Source organism: Polistes dominula, unplaced genomic scaffold, assembly GCF_049000335.1.
Source record: "Polistes dominula isolate Pdom_NZ unplaced genomic scaffold, Pdom_raw_medaka contig_32, whole genome shotgun sequence".
Lineage (NCBI taxonomy): Eukaryota > Metazoa > Arthropoda > Insecta > Hymenoptera > Vespidae > Polistes > Polistes dominula.
The window spans coordinates 2,809,683-2,828,555 of record NW_028300880.1 but is presented as its reverse complement, the minus strand read 5'-3'; the positions used below and the strand labels follow the sequence as shown (position 1 = coordinate 2,828,555).

The window sequence follows — 18,873 nt, the reverse complement described above, 5'->3', positions numbered from 1 at the left end:
AGAAGAGAAGGTTGGAGGAGAGGTGGAAGTGAAAGGGGGGGGGTGGATTCGTAAGTGGCAAACGATCCTTTCCAAACAGTCGGGCACAATTTTAATCGGAACAGAGGGGGTTAAAAAAAAGCTAATTGCATCCCTTCTAGTAGTACTACCTACCAACCCCCTCACCCTCTACTGCTACCGTCTGTGCATTTTCTAGAAAACGATAAAAAAAGAAGGGAAAAATATAGGGAAAAAACAAAAGATAAAAAATAAAAAAAAATTAGGGGGAGGGAGTAGAGGGTTGAATTGAAGTATCCCTCCGAATAGTATTACCTATCTAGCAACCCCTTCACTTCCTCATCCCCGTTGCTACTAGCGTTTGTGAATTTTCTAGAAAACGCAAAAAAAAAGGGAAAAATATAGGGAAAAAAACAAAAGATAAAAAATAAAAAAAGGGTAGGTGGGGATAGGGAATGGGGTTGGGGGTTGAGTTGAAGTAAAAGGATCGATGGCAGAAAAGCAATGCTCTGGTAGTTCGTTTCGAAGGTTAGTCCTGTGTCTGCCATCTCCAATCGTATCTCCTAACGGGACAATCCGAACAAATTGAATTACTCGTTTGTCGTGAGTAAGTAAAGGTCTTCGACGGCCATTACGAGGCGTTCGTGCGTTAAGAGGAAAGCTAAAGGAAGGAAGGATAGAAGGAAGGGTAGAAAAGGGTAGAAGGATTAACAGGGACTGATATAAAAAGATAGAAATAGAAACGATTGAAAATTGTAACTAACAACAGTAGTACGAAACGTTTTCTAGGAAAGTAAAATTACTAAATTACGAAAGGGATGAGAGAAAATTGAACATTCCTAAGATGGGGAAAAATTGAGAGAAGGAATGGGGTAGTTTGGTTGATTTGTTTAATATGATTTGTTATATTAAATATATTTTATTAATTTAATTAATAAATTATCGAAATGGTTTTGATTTAGAATAAATGTGGGAAATAACTAAAATTTATTTTCCATTATTTTATACATATATACTTAATTAAGTATTATTTAATATAATTGTTTATGAAATTAACAAACCTAATAGGTTTTTAAACTAACGTATAGATTAGCCTAATTATTTTGTTTAAGGTTTTTAGTTTTAACCTAATTATATTATTTTAGTTTTTAACCTAACCTATAAGTTAACTTAAGTATTAAAATATAGCATTATATTTAAAAAAAAAAGAACCCAATAGATTTTTTAACCTAAAAATTAACCTATAAATCTTGAAAGATTACTGAACCTAGCAAAAGAAAAAACACTAACATCATAACCCAATTCGTTGGATGTGTTTTTATGGGTAAATGAAGTATTGGTAGTGATGGTACAGGGTGGAATGAAGAAAATGGAAATAAGCAAGATGCTTATGTATTAACCTAAAATCCATGATACATATATGTGTATATATATATAGAAGAGGATCAAGGATCATCGATGATTCAAAGCAACGTGACTCGATGACAATCACGTTCCGAATTGCATCGTCCTAGGGTATAGTCTTCTTCCTTCCAGTTTCCTCCCCTCTTCCACCTCCTCCTACTACTCTTCCTCCTCATCATCTCGTTTATCTCTCTGCTCTTCCTCCTATCTCTGGTCTCTCACTCTTGGATTAGCATTAACGAACCGTGTCAACTCACCGAATACCATCGAGATTGTACGTAAACCTCGAAATCGGAATCGATATCAGGTTTACTTAGCTTGGGGGTTCCTCAGAATTTTGCTAGCTGTTTGATAGTGTTTATTTTTCCAATCTAATCTAAATTTACATTTATCTTTAGATTTTTTTTTCTTTTTTTTATAAATGATAAATAATAATTAATTAATTAATTATTGAAATATTGGATTAGTTAAGTAAATGATTACAGATGTTGCCTTTTAAAATCAATGACTTAGATGGCAACTCAAAAATTCATAAAAACAAAAAAGAAATTACCTTCAGAAATTTGATAACTAATTTTTTTTTTTTTTTTTTTTTATAAATGAAAATAATGTTGTTTCAACTAACTAAATGGTGTGTCGAGTTATTTTTTTTTTTTTTTTTTTTTTTTTTAATGAAATGAAATAGATAATGTCGTGGAAAAATTTTCTCCTCATTAAAGTTTTATAACAAAGGTGTCTACCTGTCTACCTGTCTGTCTATCTGTATGTTCTCTTTTTTATTCTACACTTTCTTATTAATAGTTTCACCGATTGTTTAAGAATATTCCGAAACAAAATTCCATTTTAATATAACCGAGAAAATATATAACGAATATTATTGTTAGTTTTTTAGTTTCCTTGTTTTAATTTTTTTTTTCACCCTACCATAACTAACCAAACCCGAACCTTGTTCGTTAGATATTTTTTCTAACCAACCAACCAACAGACCAACCAACCAAAGTGTGGTTGGGTATGTAAAAAAAGTTTATTTTTTCTTATTAAAGTCCCCCATAGTAGTTTGTTGATATTATTTCGAGTATATAAAACGTACTGGTGAAAGAAAAACATTAACGTTGATATAAACGTAACAAAAGAACACAGAAATAAAAAAAAAAAAAAGAAAAAGAGAGAGAGAGAGAAGAAGAGAGAGAAGAAAAATGTTTGATCAGTAAAAAGAATTGAAAAATTTGTGAACACCGATGATCGTGACGATCTACAATTCGAACACTGATAAAAATAAAAAGATGAGATTGTTCATGTATGTACACATGTCTGGCTCAGTGTGTATTTGAGAGAATGAGTGAGAGAGAAGGTTGCATTTTGAACGAGACACATCACAGTGTATGTATTTTCGTTTGGTGGCCTAATTACAAATGCGTGTTTCGCAGGAAATACGTCTGTGTATTATATTTATACGCTTGCTACTGAGCAAAACGGTTTTAGCAACGAACGACGATGAACCAGAATCCCGTTTCTAAGGAGACAAACGATCATTTTCAATAGTGAGAGAAAGAGAGAGAGAGAGAGAGAGAGAGAGAGAGAAAGAAAGAAAGAGAGGGAGTACAACTTTCTCGCCTTTCAAATACGAAGAACCACAGGGAACATTTAACTCCACTTTTTTATCTTTAAATCTTCCTTTATATATATGTTTGTATGTATGTATGACTTTTTGTGGGTGTAATAAATATATGTATATGTGTGTATTAATTCGTAGGAATTGAAATGTCATTTATTTAATCGTCTAATCGATACGCGTATTTAATTAAATTCACCCATTAGTTAAATCTCTCTCACTCTCTTCTCAATTACTACGGGATTCGTTTAATTTATTTTATATGTATGTATAAATTTTGTTAAAAGTCTATTTTTGTAACGTTAATATATATAAACGTGATTTTATTTTATTTTTTTTTTTCGATAAAAGTAACAACAAATTTTCTTAAAAGAATTATAATATTATTATTTACTTTACTACAAAATTAAAAATTATTGTCTTGTGAATATATTGCATTTATTTTATATATATATATATAAGTAAGAATTGTGTGTGTGTGTGTGTGTGTGATACGATTTAAACCCCCCAAAAAATGTCGATAAGAATAAATAAAATTTAAATAACAATAAATAAATATTAAATATAATAATTAAAAAAAATATTCACACACACACTTTGTTTGAATTTTATTATTATATATTCATTGAACCAAAAATTGTTATATTATTATTTCATAAATTTATATTTAAATTATTTATCGGTGTTATATTATTGATGAACTTATTTTTTAAACTAGTTGAATCAAAAAAAAAAAATACAAGAAGAAAATTAAAAATACCATTGACAAATTTTATCGTAGACTCCTCGTACGTTTCAAGATGCAATCAACAAATCATTGACAAAATTCATTCGTTCTTTCTACGTCAGAATTTTTAGGAAAAAAAAAAAACCATGTTGAATATTTAAAGAAAGTTGATTTACAAAAATGTAAGTATGAAAATAAAAGAAAATATTCAGTTTTCCTTGTTAGAAATTTTCTTATATTCTTTGAGACACCACAAAGTTTATTCAGGATGAAGCTTCTGGGCCAGTTTCCATCTTGAGCACGAAGCAGGTGTCTCGTTCTTTCGCTTCCGATTTGCTTCACTACCTGAAAATCGAACTTTGGACCATCTGTCGCGCGTCCTCCTCTTCTTTTCTCCCCCTCCGCCTCATTCTCACCCCCCCCCCCTTTCACTTGATCCTCTTCCTCTTCTTCTTATTCTTCTTCTCGCGTTTCTTTTCTATTTTTATTCGTTCAAACGTACGAACGTTCGAACAAACCGGCGGACGAGAGACGCTAAGACGATTGGATAGAAAGAAGAAATTTTTTTTCTTTTTTTGTTCTTTTTATTCTTTTCTTTTTTTTATTTTTCAAATTCCAAACGTGTTCTCGCATACGATAGAAAATTTTTCAAATGCGTTCGCGCATATACGAAACTGATTATTTAACTCGAAAAAAAAAAAAGGTATCGGGGTGAGACACGTTTTTCATTTTTCTTTTCAATTCTAATTTAAAATGGGAAGATATAAATTTTCTTTTTTTTCTTTTCTTTTCTTTAGACGTTATTCGATCAATTTTTCTTGTCCCTTTTGACTTTATCATGACGTTTATTTTTTATTGTACATTCCTTTTCATTCATCTCACATTACTTGCTCATCTTTTTTTTTTTACATAAAATAGTTCTAGTAAAGTGTATTATAATAATATAAATTCCTTTTTTTTTTTTTTGATCGTATGAGAAGCTTACAAAATATATTGATACTTATAAATAAAATAAATAAATATATATAAATCAATAATAATAATAATAATAATAATAATAATAATAATGCATAACGATTTCAGATACTTTAATCAATTTATTGGAATTTAGAATGAAGTTAATCAACGATCGAAATATTTTAAATATTAATTTGAATTATTTACTTTATCGAATACTTTGTGAATGCTTGACGAACTATATTGTAGAAACTCCTTGTACATTCATTAAAAGGATTGAAATCATTGATCAACTTCTACCCATAGATATACCCACCCCATTAACACAGGTCACTTTATAATTACAATGAAATTTTAAACGACAATAAACGAAAAATGATATTTCCAAGAGAGTTGAAACGTTTCAATTTCATTCCCTCATCTAATTTAATCACATAATATAATCTGATTAACGTCAAATGTTAATTAAAAAAATAAAAAAATAAACATTGAAAGAAGAGAATGGAAAGAAGCAACAACAACAAAAATGTAATAATTTGATATATGTATCAATTGATACTTGAATAATGTATCAATTGATAATGAAATATTACAGGATTTAAATTGTTAATAAATTATTGATCCTAATGGAATATTTCATTAGATTGTTACAATAAACCGTAATACTCATGTTTATTATAATAATCGTGAGTTATTTCAAATTTAATACGTAATTTTTTTCTATATATTTTTTTTATAATTTTGTAGAAAAATGTATAATTTTAATTAGAAAAAAAATTAAAGAGAAAAGGGGTAGTTGTGCAGTACTTAACCCATTACCCACCATTTGCATATCCATTTTAGGGATGCATTTTCAAATTTGTTTTTTTTTTTTTTTTTTTAAATAGTTGCAACTTCAGAATGAAATATATTTGTTACATTAATATTATATATTATTTTATATATTTTTATATATTAATTTTATTAATAAAATAATAATATAATACGTATAATATATTATAAATTGAATTTTTTGTGTATAAGATGTAAATCTTTATAAATATTTTTCTAAATACACAAAGTATCGAAATTATTTTCAATCCAAAAAAAACAACGTCAAATATTTTATTATAATAAACATATCATTCGTAAAAATTAAAAAAACACATTGCAATAAAGAAAATATATATTTTACAAAATTTAATAAATAAAAAAATTAAATCTATGCACACACACACACACACACACACACACACACACACACACACATTCATACATACATAGAGACATATAGAGAGAATATTAGATAGAAATAGAAATAATAATAAGCTTTGAAATGGTAACATAAACGTAGTAGTAGCATATCATCAGGATTTTCCGAACGGTCTGTAGAACTAAAAGGGCCTGAATGCGCAATATGAATACGGTATTAGCAGAATCATAGGGGACTGTTTATGATTTGTATAGGCCGATTGAGTACAAGATCCGTCGTCTGTGACGGGAATGTAATAGGCATACCTACCGACAAAGTACGCCAATAGGATGAAGCCGTGTGTGTATACGGCATTGACGCCTTGTGCCTTATGCTTCCCAATCTACACATACTCTAACATATATATATAATATTATATATTATATATATAGTAAGAGAAACATACACTCAAAGAAACCTATATATATATATATATATATATTGTTTGAAATGTGTTTGTATCTCTGTATTTGTATATGTTTGTATAAAGGTGTATATATATATATATATATATTATATGTGATAGTACTATGTATGTATGTTAGGTAGAACGTTACTATATTTGGGATAGAAACGGCAAAGTGCGAAAGGCAAAAGGAGAGAGAGAGAGAGAGAGAGAGTAGTAGTAGTCGCGGATTTGCACGCTCGCGAATCCTTTTGAGCTCGGTTTCAACCCTTCGCAAATACGCCATATCCGAACGTCGACTTCGTAGAAGCGAATTGTGACAGAATTCCGCAACAGGAATCGATAAACGACGATAAAAGCAGACGAGAGGAAACGTATGAAAAGCTCCTTTGATTTCTCTCTTTAACATTTGCATATATATATACATATATATGTGTGTGTATGTGTATATGTGATGGCAGTGACTTAATACATTTATAAGTTGTCATCCAGTTTTTGATAATAAACAGTTAACCCTTTACTTGTCACAATACGAATATGTAACAAAAAAATAATTGAATTATTTGTACAATGATATTTATAAACATTAAACAAATTAGAATTATTTTGGTATTTAACAATTGTTATTTATTTAAATATGAAAATTATTTATTTTATTTTATATCATTAATTTATTGATTTAAAATAAATTTTTATTTTATTTATTATATAATTTATTAATTATTATAATTAATTATTTTTTTTTATTAATATTTTATATTAATAAAACTAAATTATGTGTATCATTTGAATAATCATATCAAATCGATAGAAAATTGATATTCTAAATTATTCTAAATTCATTTTAAATCATGAATATTATTATTATTATTTTTATTAAACATTTAAATATTTCACAACAACCCTTTCCTCTTTAATGTTTTTTTTTTTTTTTTTTAATAAAATCACATAAATTTTCCTAAAAAGAAAAACGGAAAACGTGATTGACTTAAAAAGACACCAGAGAAGAAGAAGAAGAAGAAGAAGAAGAAGAAGAAGGAAAACGAAACAGAAAATAGTCACGTTTGATCGTTCTGTCAATTGGTAACGCATACGATCGAACAATGATACCAACATCATTTGATTTATTATCAAAAAATGTGAAAATTCTGTTCTTTTCTTCCTTTTATTTCTTCTCATTCATTTAAAAAAGTATCCCTTATACAAATAGTCACGTTTCACGTTTTACAGTTTGGAATTCGAAGGTTCCTCAATTCGAATCCATCATGGATGATATTCATGGAAACGAGTAAGACCATCTTGAACTCATTTTCCATCTTTTAAACCCAAAAAGAACCAAAACGTGATCTAAAGCACGAAGAGAAAGAAAGAAAAAGAAAACCCCATAAGCGGCAGGTTTCATTATAGGGAAAGAGAGAAAGAAATGCGAATAAAAAAAAAAAGAAAAGGGAAGGGGCAGGAAGAAAGGGAGAAAGGGAAGCAAAAAAAAATATATATATATATATATATATAAAAGGGAGGGTAAAGAAGACGATGGTTCGTCCCTCGGCCCTTGCCTGAGGGAGACCGAACCACCTGCCTGGCGGGATACCCCTCCCCCAACCCCTACCCACCGATTACTTATTTGAAGGTACGGAAGAGAAAGCCCTACTAAGTTTCTTTGCCCTTACACCAGAATGCGCTAACTCCAACGTTGAAAATCATTGCAACCGTCGTCCACGTCCTTTCCTCCCTTTTACAACGGCCCCAACTGTGACTGGTACCAAAATTCAAATGAAAATAAAAATTTCAATGTTTCATTAAATATATTGTTATAATATAAAATTATATAAATATTATACGATAAATTTATTAATTATGTTAAACAAAATTTTCAATTTATTTAATGGGAATGATTTTAATTTAAATATAAAATTTTAATAGTTGATTTTTACGAGGTCTAATTTTTGTTGTACAAAACTTAAATATTATTTTTGAAAAATATATGCATTAATTTTTTATTCTTTATTATAATATTATAATATTATAATATATTTAAATATTTTATATATTATATTTTTATATACTTTATTATAATATATAATTAAGTATATTTAATTTTAGTTTTAATTTTTATTCTTAAAGTATTTATATAAAATATATTTATATTTTAAATATAAATTTATCTAATATAATATTAATACAAATATAAAATTTATAAATATATTATTTTAAATATAAATATATTTTAAATAAAATTAAAATTAAATATATTTAAAATAATAAAATATAAATATATTTTATATACTGTATTATAATATTATAATATATTTAATCAATATTTCAAAATATTTGATAAAATTAAAATTCACAAAAAATACCTAAATCTATTATCAACAATAAAATAAGAATAAAAACACGTTATTTTTTTTTTTAATATAAAATCCAAAATTCTTTCAAAATTACCAATGAAACATATGTGGTAATTTATATGTATATGAATATATATATATATATATATATATATATATAAATATGTGTGTATGTGTGTGTGTAATTTAAGTAGGCACAACGGATGTCTTTGTGGATTGCATATGGTGATGGGTAGTATGGGTAGTAATGCTGCTCCTGCTGCTGATGTGTAAGAAGAAGAGTATAGAGTGGGGGGGTTGGACGCTTGAAAGAGAAACGGTGGGGGGTTGCAACGGCAACCCACGACCCCACGCTCAGTTGCCGTGCGACCGTTGACTGGTGCGCATTGCTTCAAACTATCTTGGATTATTTTTCTCTCTCTCTCTCTTTTTCTCTATCTATCCTTTATCTATCCTATTTTTTTTTCTATTTTTCCCTAAACTTTCTCTACCATTTTGGTCCTGTCTCCTAACTGAAAAAACAAAAAAATAAAATAATCCAATTTTTAATTCTACCATTAATCATTTTCATATATATATATATATAGATATATATATGTTTATGTGTGTACCTATCTATATTTTTTTAAAAACAAGATATATATAGTATTGTGTGTATGTGTTTTTTATTTTGTCGATAAAAAAACTGGTATTCGTTTGAGTGTACACGTGCGAGTGTGTGTTTGTAAAAATTCATCATCGTCATCGTAAATTTTTCAAAAAATTTCATTTAGGATTTACAATATTGAAAATTATTACCCCACGACAATGTGATCGTAAAAAAAAAAAAAAGGAGAAGGAAAATGTTACAAGGTGGAGAAAAGTAGAATGTGTTTTATACACTCACTCCGATATTTTGTCAATCCAGATGGTTTGTGTAAATTCAAGTGAACATACATTTTGTGGATAAAAAAAAATTAATAAATATGGGGGTGTGTGTTGAATAAGAATGTGGTACAAGATTTAAATGGTGTGATCCATTATTATCGTGGATCTATGGTGAATCTTTTTAAGATTATCAAAATTTGTGTGTTCATTCTACATTTGCAATTGGAATAAAATATATAAACGAAAATAAAAATAAAAATTAGGTGAATATTTAGTGAGACCAAGATATGAAATAATTTGTCATAATAAAAGAAAATAAAGGAAGAAATTGATTTTATAATCAGTGGTTGATTGTAAGAAACAAAGGATTAAGATTTAGGATTTATTCTTAAATAGTGCTGTTAAAATTGGATATAATTTAATATATATATACATACATATATTGATTTATTTAAAAGAAGAAAATACGATATTGAATTTATATTCGATATGGATAAGCGTGCCTTCAGGATTACGAGGAGCACACGGATAGCGGTGCTGCACATTTTACTTCTGTGCAGTGGTGAGTACCTCCGGAACGTTTGCACTTTTCATTAGGCTAATAATAACTAATATAATTCAAATTATACATACATATATATATATATATATATATATATATTTCAGTATGTATATATGTATATGTGTATATAATTAAAGAGGAAGTTACTTCATTCCTGGATAAACATTTATACGTTCCACTAATTTTCTTCTATTGTAATATCTTTCGTAGTAATCGTTAAAGTTAATAATGTTTGTGATATCACGTTTCTAATTATATATATTCAATTAAAAGAATATTTTCTTGGATGATGAATCAAATTCTTAGTATTGGGTTTTAATTTATTATAAAAATATTTACTAAGAAAATTAATGTAGCATTATATATATATATATCTGTAATATAAATAATAATAATATAAATTATATACAATTAAAATATATAACTATAATATAAAAAACTATATAAATTATAATATATTAATTTTTTTATTTTAAAAATTAAAAAATTAATTTTATTATCATATCTTTTTTTTTTAATCTAAACGAATATAATTTTATTTAACAAAAACATCCTTTATTTTAATAAAATATATTTTATTAATATTATAACAAAAGTATAATTTAATAATAAATAATATTTTATAATTTTATAAAAATATTGAACAATTTGCAAATAATAATAATAATAAAATAATAATTTAATAATAAATTAATTATATTTTATATAATTTTATAAAAATATTGAACAATTATTAAAGGGAATAGAATTCAAAACCAACAAATATTATTATAATAATAAATGAATTTGTAAAGAATTTAAAAAATAATAAAAAAATACCAAAGTAAATAAGTAAAACAATAGTTGTAATCAAAATGATTACGTGCATATCAATGAAATGGTTAAAACACCACGTGACGTGACATACCTACTCAATGTACTCAAATACTAGAAAGAAAGAGTGAAAGAAAGAAACAGAGAGAGAGAAAGAGAGAGAGAGAGAGATTACTAGTACATGCAATTGCAAAATGCAACCATGTGTAACGTAGTTCTTTTTTTTTTTTTCTTTTTTTTTTTTCAACGAGTCAACGCTTCCGTAAATGCGAAATGACCGATGCGTGATATAGGCCGCGTGAAAAAAGCTCGCGCTTCGTTTCATCGCGTTACACAAATAAAAAGTGAATGATAGAAAGAGAGAGAGAGAGAGAGAGAGAGGAAAAAAAAGAGTTCAAATGATCGAGGTCAATTATAACCAGGGATTGGATTTAATCCGAGAATTGTGCGATAAGCCAAACGAATTTATTCCTAGTTTCTATTTTTATTTTTATGTTCGTTTGTATGTTTGTTTTGTCCAGTTCTTAAAGAACAAACATGTTCCCAGATATTAGAAAAAAAAAAAACCATTTGTAAAATTATGAAATTAAAATTTGTTTTATTTGTTTTTGATTTTCTTTTTCTTTAATTATAATAATTTTCAATTCAATTATTGCAAACGAATTTTCTAATTAATTACATATTCATTAACAAAAATGTTCAAAGTACGTGGAATCGTTTTAATTTACAAAGTTTAAATAATAATGAGAGGATTTAGTGGGTTAAATAATTAATAATAAGATTATGCATAAACGTTAAATTGCATCGAAAATATCTGGTACTGTATAAACAACATAAATTTGAATTATGATTTATTCGATTTTCAATTTATTTGAAATACTTTTGAAAATATGATTGTTTTAAAAAAAAAGATATTTTGATGAAGTTTGACGATCGATGTCAATGGTTTCAACTTACGCAAAAGCTCTTTCGAAGGAGTAACGTGAATAAAACGAGATCGATCGGTCGTATGAAACTCGATGATACACAGTCTTCACAACGATACCCTTGCTTTGGTATTAACACCTAAACCTTCAGTGTAAACATAATTGCATAAGCATAAAATTCTTCTTGCATCCTACTTACATCATTTCGTAACACATTCTACAAATTTATTTACTTTCTTTTGTTTTGTTTTTTTTTTTACAGATAAAAAAGTAATTCGATATAAATATTTTCACACGTATACACATTTTTATAATAATATTTAATATTAATACATGTGTTATAAAATATGAATGTAACGTATGATATAATTATTGAATTTTTATAATAATTATTTTAATTTATTTATTTTTGAATGGAAAATATATCAATATATTGTATAAAACAAAATAGAATATACTATTGTATAATAATAATAATAATACTAATTGTATGATATTTTTGATCAACCTAATAATAATATATAAAATAATAATAATAATTAAAATAAATAAAAGAAAAAAATATAATTACTAAATTTTCTAATAAAACTCAATACTAATTTTACAATGCAATAACCATATAAGTTTCTAAAACATAAAATAATTAATAAAATACATAAAAACATTTGATATACCTACTATTAATTATTTATAAAAAAAAAGATACAAGTTATTAATGTAAGTTAATAATATTTTTCAAGAAAAGTATCGAGAAAATGGTTGTGTAGGTGGATTACTTTGAAAAGTTTACTAGAAGACTATGGTTGCAAAGAAAAAGGGGATTACTTTTTCTTTTTTTTTTTTTTCTTGCCCCTGTCGAAAGAGATAAAGACGATCGGTGGTCCCGGTTCAAAGCGATTCTGTTATCGGTAAATACGAATGGCATGGAATACGAGTATGGTTGGGAGAGAAGTAAGTTATGCGATTGAACGACTCGACTTATCGCGAATCGCAAAGGCACAGAAAGAGAGAGAGAGAGAGAGAGAGAGTTTCGTGCTGACCGAAGTCCAACAAACGGAAGTACGATTTACGATGTTATACCATTTTATACTTTTTAAGCTTTCTCGTTTCTTATGTGTCACCATAAAAAATCTAAAAATATTATTTCAAATCTACATAATATATACTGTCATATCTCTCGAATAAATTCATACCATTGATAATCATTAACGTCATCATTATCGTCATTCTTTCTTCATGAGGATACATTGATGCATTTTGAAAAGAAAAATTGGGGTGAGAGGAAGCAAGGAAAGAAATAAGTCGATTAAACTTATCAAATGAAAATATTCAATTTAGAATTAAACCAAACTTACTCGAAGGTGGTTTGGTAAACGTAATTGAAAAGGTAGAAGAAGAAAAAAAAGAAAAAGTAGAAGAAGAAGAAGAAGTTAGAAACGCGTTAAAGCAAAATGCAAGCATCGTTTTATGGAATTCGCGAATGCATAAAGCAAAGTTTATGTCACTTTACCGTAGGACGCGGATGCATCCTGGGCAAAATCATAAATTCCGAATCAAAGTTCGAACGAGTCTCGTGGGTTCGTCTCCTACGAAGGAAAGTCAAAATTATGTTACGTGTGCATGAGTGTACGTGTGTGTATGTGTATTGACGTGTCACGAACGTGAAATACGATACCAGAAAAGATGCATTTATGCATAAGGGTCAAATCTTTATCTCGTTTCGTTTTTTTCCTCTTTTTTTTTATATAAAAATATGAGTTTACCATATTATAATACACAAATGAAATAAAAAAAAATAAAAAGGGGAAAAAGGGAGGAGAGGACATCATATCGACGTACGATATTAGCTTTTACAGTATATTTTAAATAAAATTCATATTTTAAAATATGACAAATATAATACCTCTAATACGTACGAAAATATTTATCCTAATCAGGAATTTATTATTATAATATTTATTATTTATGTATGTTTATTATTATAAATTCCTATTCTTCTTGTTTTTAATTTCAAATCAATTTTTACGTAATATAAATTTAATTTAATATAATTTTATATAATTTATTATATTATATATATAATTATATTTATTTAATTTTTATTATTTAATTATATTTTTAATATTTTTTATTTTATATATTTAATTATATTAATAATATTTTTTATATTATTTATTTTAAATATTTAATTATAGTTATTTATTATTTAATTATATTTATACTTTTTTTATAATTTATATTTCAAATAAATATTTTATTATTTATAAATTATGTGTTTTGAATTATATTATTATTTATAATAATTGGTATTATAAACTATAAAAAAAGTTCAAACTTCATAAATTTATCACTGATAGGATTCGATCCCAGGAATTTACTTCTACTAGCTAGTGACTCTAGCACCGAGCTACCGTCGTTTCTTACGTATTTATATATTATATAGTGTATTTTAATATATTTAATTATATAAATATAGAATAATAATTAAATTATATAAAATATATTAATATTTAAAGTAATTTCATGTTTCTTTCATAAAATCGAAGATAATTCTTACTTTCTAACCTAAAACCTTGGCCTTTCAAGTTGTCACAAACAGTTAAATTTGATAAATTTAACCACTCACTGATATCACGTGTCATTATTTGCCAATTTCCATAAACTAATGTCTTCATTTTATCAAAAAAAAAACGAAACTACATTCCAAACAACCCAATCATAATTTTAGTAATCGACATATAATCAAACAAATAAAAAGAAAAAGAAAAAATGGTAGTTAAAGATAAGAATCGTTAGAAAATGTGTAAGAAAAACGATTTTTCTTGGATGTTGGCTTCGAAAAGGGGATGAAAAGTAAAGTAGAAGAAACGTAAAACATAAAACGCAAAGGAAAGCTATCAGTCTTGAACGTGAAGTAACGAAAAACGTGTGTCTAGTTTGTTCGAAACGTTTCGTATTCTTCTAACAGGCTCAACGAATGAACGAATGAACGAACGAATGAACGAACATCCTTAGATCAACGATCCTATGCCACGTTTTTTCTCTCTTCTCATAGGTTTACCATCTTTTTTCCTTTTCTTCTGTAAAAAAAAACGAATACTGGGGCCGTTAATGATGCGAAACGGAATGAAGTTCGATAAGATGCTTTTCTACTTTCAGTATCGTGGAAAAACTTTCTTAACCGAATCCGGCATAACTTTTCTTACCCTTTAAACTTTCATTCACTGTGTTGTTACATAACAAACAATATTTTTATACGAAACTTTTTTACTATTTGTAATAAAAATTTATTTTTCTTTTATAACAAAAATTACACACCAAAGTATTATTGTAACTAAAGTGTAAGTTGTCAAGTACATACGTACTATTTTATATTATTTAATTTTATTAACAATTTATTTTGTCCAACACATTGAATAATCAATATTTTTTTTTTTTAAATAAATTATGACTTAATAAAAATAATATTTACAACTATTTAAATTGATCAATAAATTCGTGCGACAAAAATCGTACGAACTCACATTGATCCAGTTGTTAAGAATGAAAATAAGAAATAATAATAACAATAATAAATTAATAACATTTATGAAAGAGAAATATCAATAAATTGAATATTACAATATATGTAACAATACCAATAATAACAATAACAATTAATATTTATAAAAATTATAAATAAAAGATACATATTGAAAGAGAAATATGAACGTAGATGTTATTACCGATGGTTTTAACTATCGAAACTGGAACGTTGGTCCATTCATCGAAAATAAGAGCAAGTCGTATCCGTATCCCGAAACGATTTGTCATAGGGACCCAAATCCTCTAGGGAGAAATCGCCTAACGACTCGGCAAAGGCATCGAAACGAACATCTCTTCGTTCGATTCTCGTCATGACGAATACACACACTCATACATGCATATATATACATCTATACACATGTATTTGACACAAGGAGATACTCATACATCTATACATGCATATATACATGCATTTGACACGAGAAGGTACTCATACATGTATACTTACATAAATGCATACACATGTATATATGCACACACGATATATGCAAACGGTTTCATGCACATACACATACACACAAGTCCATCGTAATTCGTTTTACGCAATCCAATCGGAATGCACGAGAGAGTTATAACAAATGACGAGTTAGGTATATATATACTTGCACGTTGCGAAGGTGGAAATTGCAGGGAAAAGGTTACTCGTTAAAAATGACACTTTCAAATCATAAATCACCTTAATGATTAGTCCACTCTTCATACTCCCCCACCCCCTCCACCCTTTTTTTCACCTCGTACGACCCTTCTTCTTCAACCCATCAATCCCTTTTCGTTGTTAACCTTTTATTCAATCGTTATTGTAATTTGTGACTGTATCATCCAACCAATAGATCATTTCGTGTATTTAATCCTGATATAAGAAATTAATAATATATTATATTAATAATAATTTGATATATATATATATATATATATATATATATATATATATATATATATATATATATATATAATATTAATAATATAGTTTTTAAATTTATTATATATTTGTATTAATAATAAATTCAATTTTATATTTAGTCAAATGTTATTGTTTATTTATCAATCAAACCTTATTCGTATTCATTTTAATTTTGATATAAAAAAATTTATTAATATTAATTTTTATAGTCAAGTATATAATATTTTCATTATTTTTATATTTAAATTTTTATATTGAATATTATTCAATAATATATAATAAAAAAATTATATTATAAATAATAATATAAATATTAAAATAATATAATTATATAATATTAATAATAAAAATTATATTATAATAATATAATATATAATATAAAAATATATTATAATAATATAATAAAAATATATTAAAATAATAATAATATTCAATTAAGCGTAATTTTTTATTTATCAATCAACCTAATTCGTAGATACCATTTTGTTTTTAGGTATTTCTTTATTAAATTTCTTTTTTTGCTCTCTTTTATTTGTGTGTTTGTTTTTTTTTTGTGAGTTGTTTGTTTTATTTGTTTTTAAACGAAGCGGATATTTTTCAAATGGGTTACGATTTTAAAACACGATTTTTAAATCACCGAAACATTCTCGTGAACGATACAAGGATTTTAAACATCGGAGCTTTTCCTTCAGTGGTTCTATTCACCTTGGCTAATCCCTCTACTCGCAATTACTCTCTCTCTCTCTCTTTCTTTCTCTTTATTTTTCTCTGTTTTCTCTCTCTCTCTCTCTCTCTCTCTCTCTCCCCATTGGTTTTCTATACCCCTTCTTCTTTTTCTTCCAGTCTCCTTCTCCTTTCATTTACCTCTTACCTTATTCAACTCCCACCAATCCAACTGTCCCTCCCCCCACCAATTTCCTCCTCTTACTCTACGATTTTCTTACGTCATTACACGTTCATGCTTACTTCGAAAACTTTGACTGGAATCGTTCGTTGAAATCATTGGATAAAAAACGTATATTACTCATTTACAACGAATACTTTTTTTATATTAATTTTTCCTTATTTTTTTTTTTTTTTTAATATTATTAAACTATTAAATATAACAATTTTTTATATTTAAAAGTATGCTTTTAAGTGACGCTCTATCACAAAGTATGCAATTTCTGTAAAAATGTCATTGAAAATTTGCAGGAAAATTGACAAATTATTTTTAATAATAATTGAAATTATATTATTATAATATGTATATTATATTAATTTAAAATATATAATAAAATATATAATATAATAATATAGATTAAATAATATAATATATTATATATTATATTAATTAATCAGAACCCAAAAAATATAGATAATATAATAATAATAATAATACTAATAATAATAATAATATAGATTAAATAATATAATTTAATACATTATACTTAATATTTATAACAAATTTGTTAATAAGTTTGATCAAATTTTGTTCCACAATTATAAAATAAATTATAAAAATCTTATGGAAACATTTTAAAGAATTTTTCTACTTCTCATTTATTTTCTTTTTTTTTTGTAATTATACTTATTTATTTATTTAATTGTTTTTTAAGATTTTCCTTTACATATATTGGTTAAAAAGTATTTTTTTTACCATTTTTTGTTGTTGTTGTACTTTCGGTCCACTGTTCATGTCATTTTCTACTGCGTGTGCTGAGGAATGTCAACCAACATGTTGTACGCAGTCGCATCCAATTTTTATCTCCATGTGTACGTGTATAGTTTATAATATACCTTTCTCTCTCTCTCTCTCTCTCTCTCTCTCTGTCAATTTTTTTTCTTTTTTTTTTTATTCACGTGGAACGTGGAAAATCGAGGACGGACGTCCGTCATTTCGTAGGCGCTTTCTATTCCTCTACGAACGAATCTAATCTTGAAGAACACATCACTATAGTTTTACTATAACTATAACCCCTCAACACAAACTATCGATTTATAAAATCTTTTTCTATTTTTTTTTTTACATATTTTTATCTTCTTCATTATAAATGCAAGAAGTTAAAGTGAATGTTTTATAAATGAACTAATCAGAAGAAAAAAAGAAAAAAAAAAAAAAAAATTACATTCCTAAGAATAATTTGACATAACCTTTTTTTTTATTTTTGTATTATATTTTTTATGAATGAAAACTCGTTTGACTAAATTTAAGAGATATATATATGTATTCTTATAAAAATATCTGAAAAATAAAGTAAAGAAGTAAAAAAATGAATAAAAATTTGAAGAAGTAGAAAGAGTCAATGTGGATTATTCAAAATACTCGTGGCTGAGGGGTTTCTGGTACACAGACACTGTAAATACAGCTAGTTCGTTCCAAACGAAACGAAGTAAGAAGCATAGGCGTCTTAGGAATACGAAATTTTCAACTTCTACCATGTAAAATGTTACCTTAGAACGTTGTCGTGTTCAACACCTCAAAAACTAACTAAAGTTTTTCTCTTCTGAAAAGTATGTGATGAAAGACTATCATTTATTGAAAAATAAAATTA

General features: G+C 26.4%; 1 protein-coding gene across 3 annotated transcripts in view; it reads left to right on the top strand.

Moving 5' to 3' along the window:
* ed (hemicentin protein echinoid) overlaps window positions 1-18,873 on the top strand; it is a 198,573-nt gene that overhangs the window by 173,253 nt on the left and 6,447 nt on the right. For 2 of the 3 annotated variants that reach the window (XM_015328748.2, XM_015328747.2), the window contains exon 1: window positions 9,058-10,114. The exons of the other annotated variant lie outside the window; for it this stretch is intronic. In XM_015328748.2, the coding sequence (XP_015184234.1) occupies window positions 10,042-10,114 (73 nt within the window). In that variant the 5' untranslated portion in view covers window positions 9,058-10,041. Of the gene's footprint in view, window positions 1-9,057; window positions 10,115-18,873 lie in introns of those variants that run through there. 3 annotated transcript variants of the gene reach the window in all.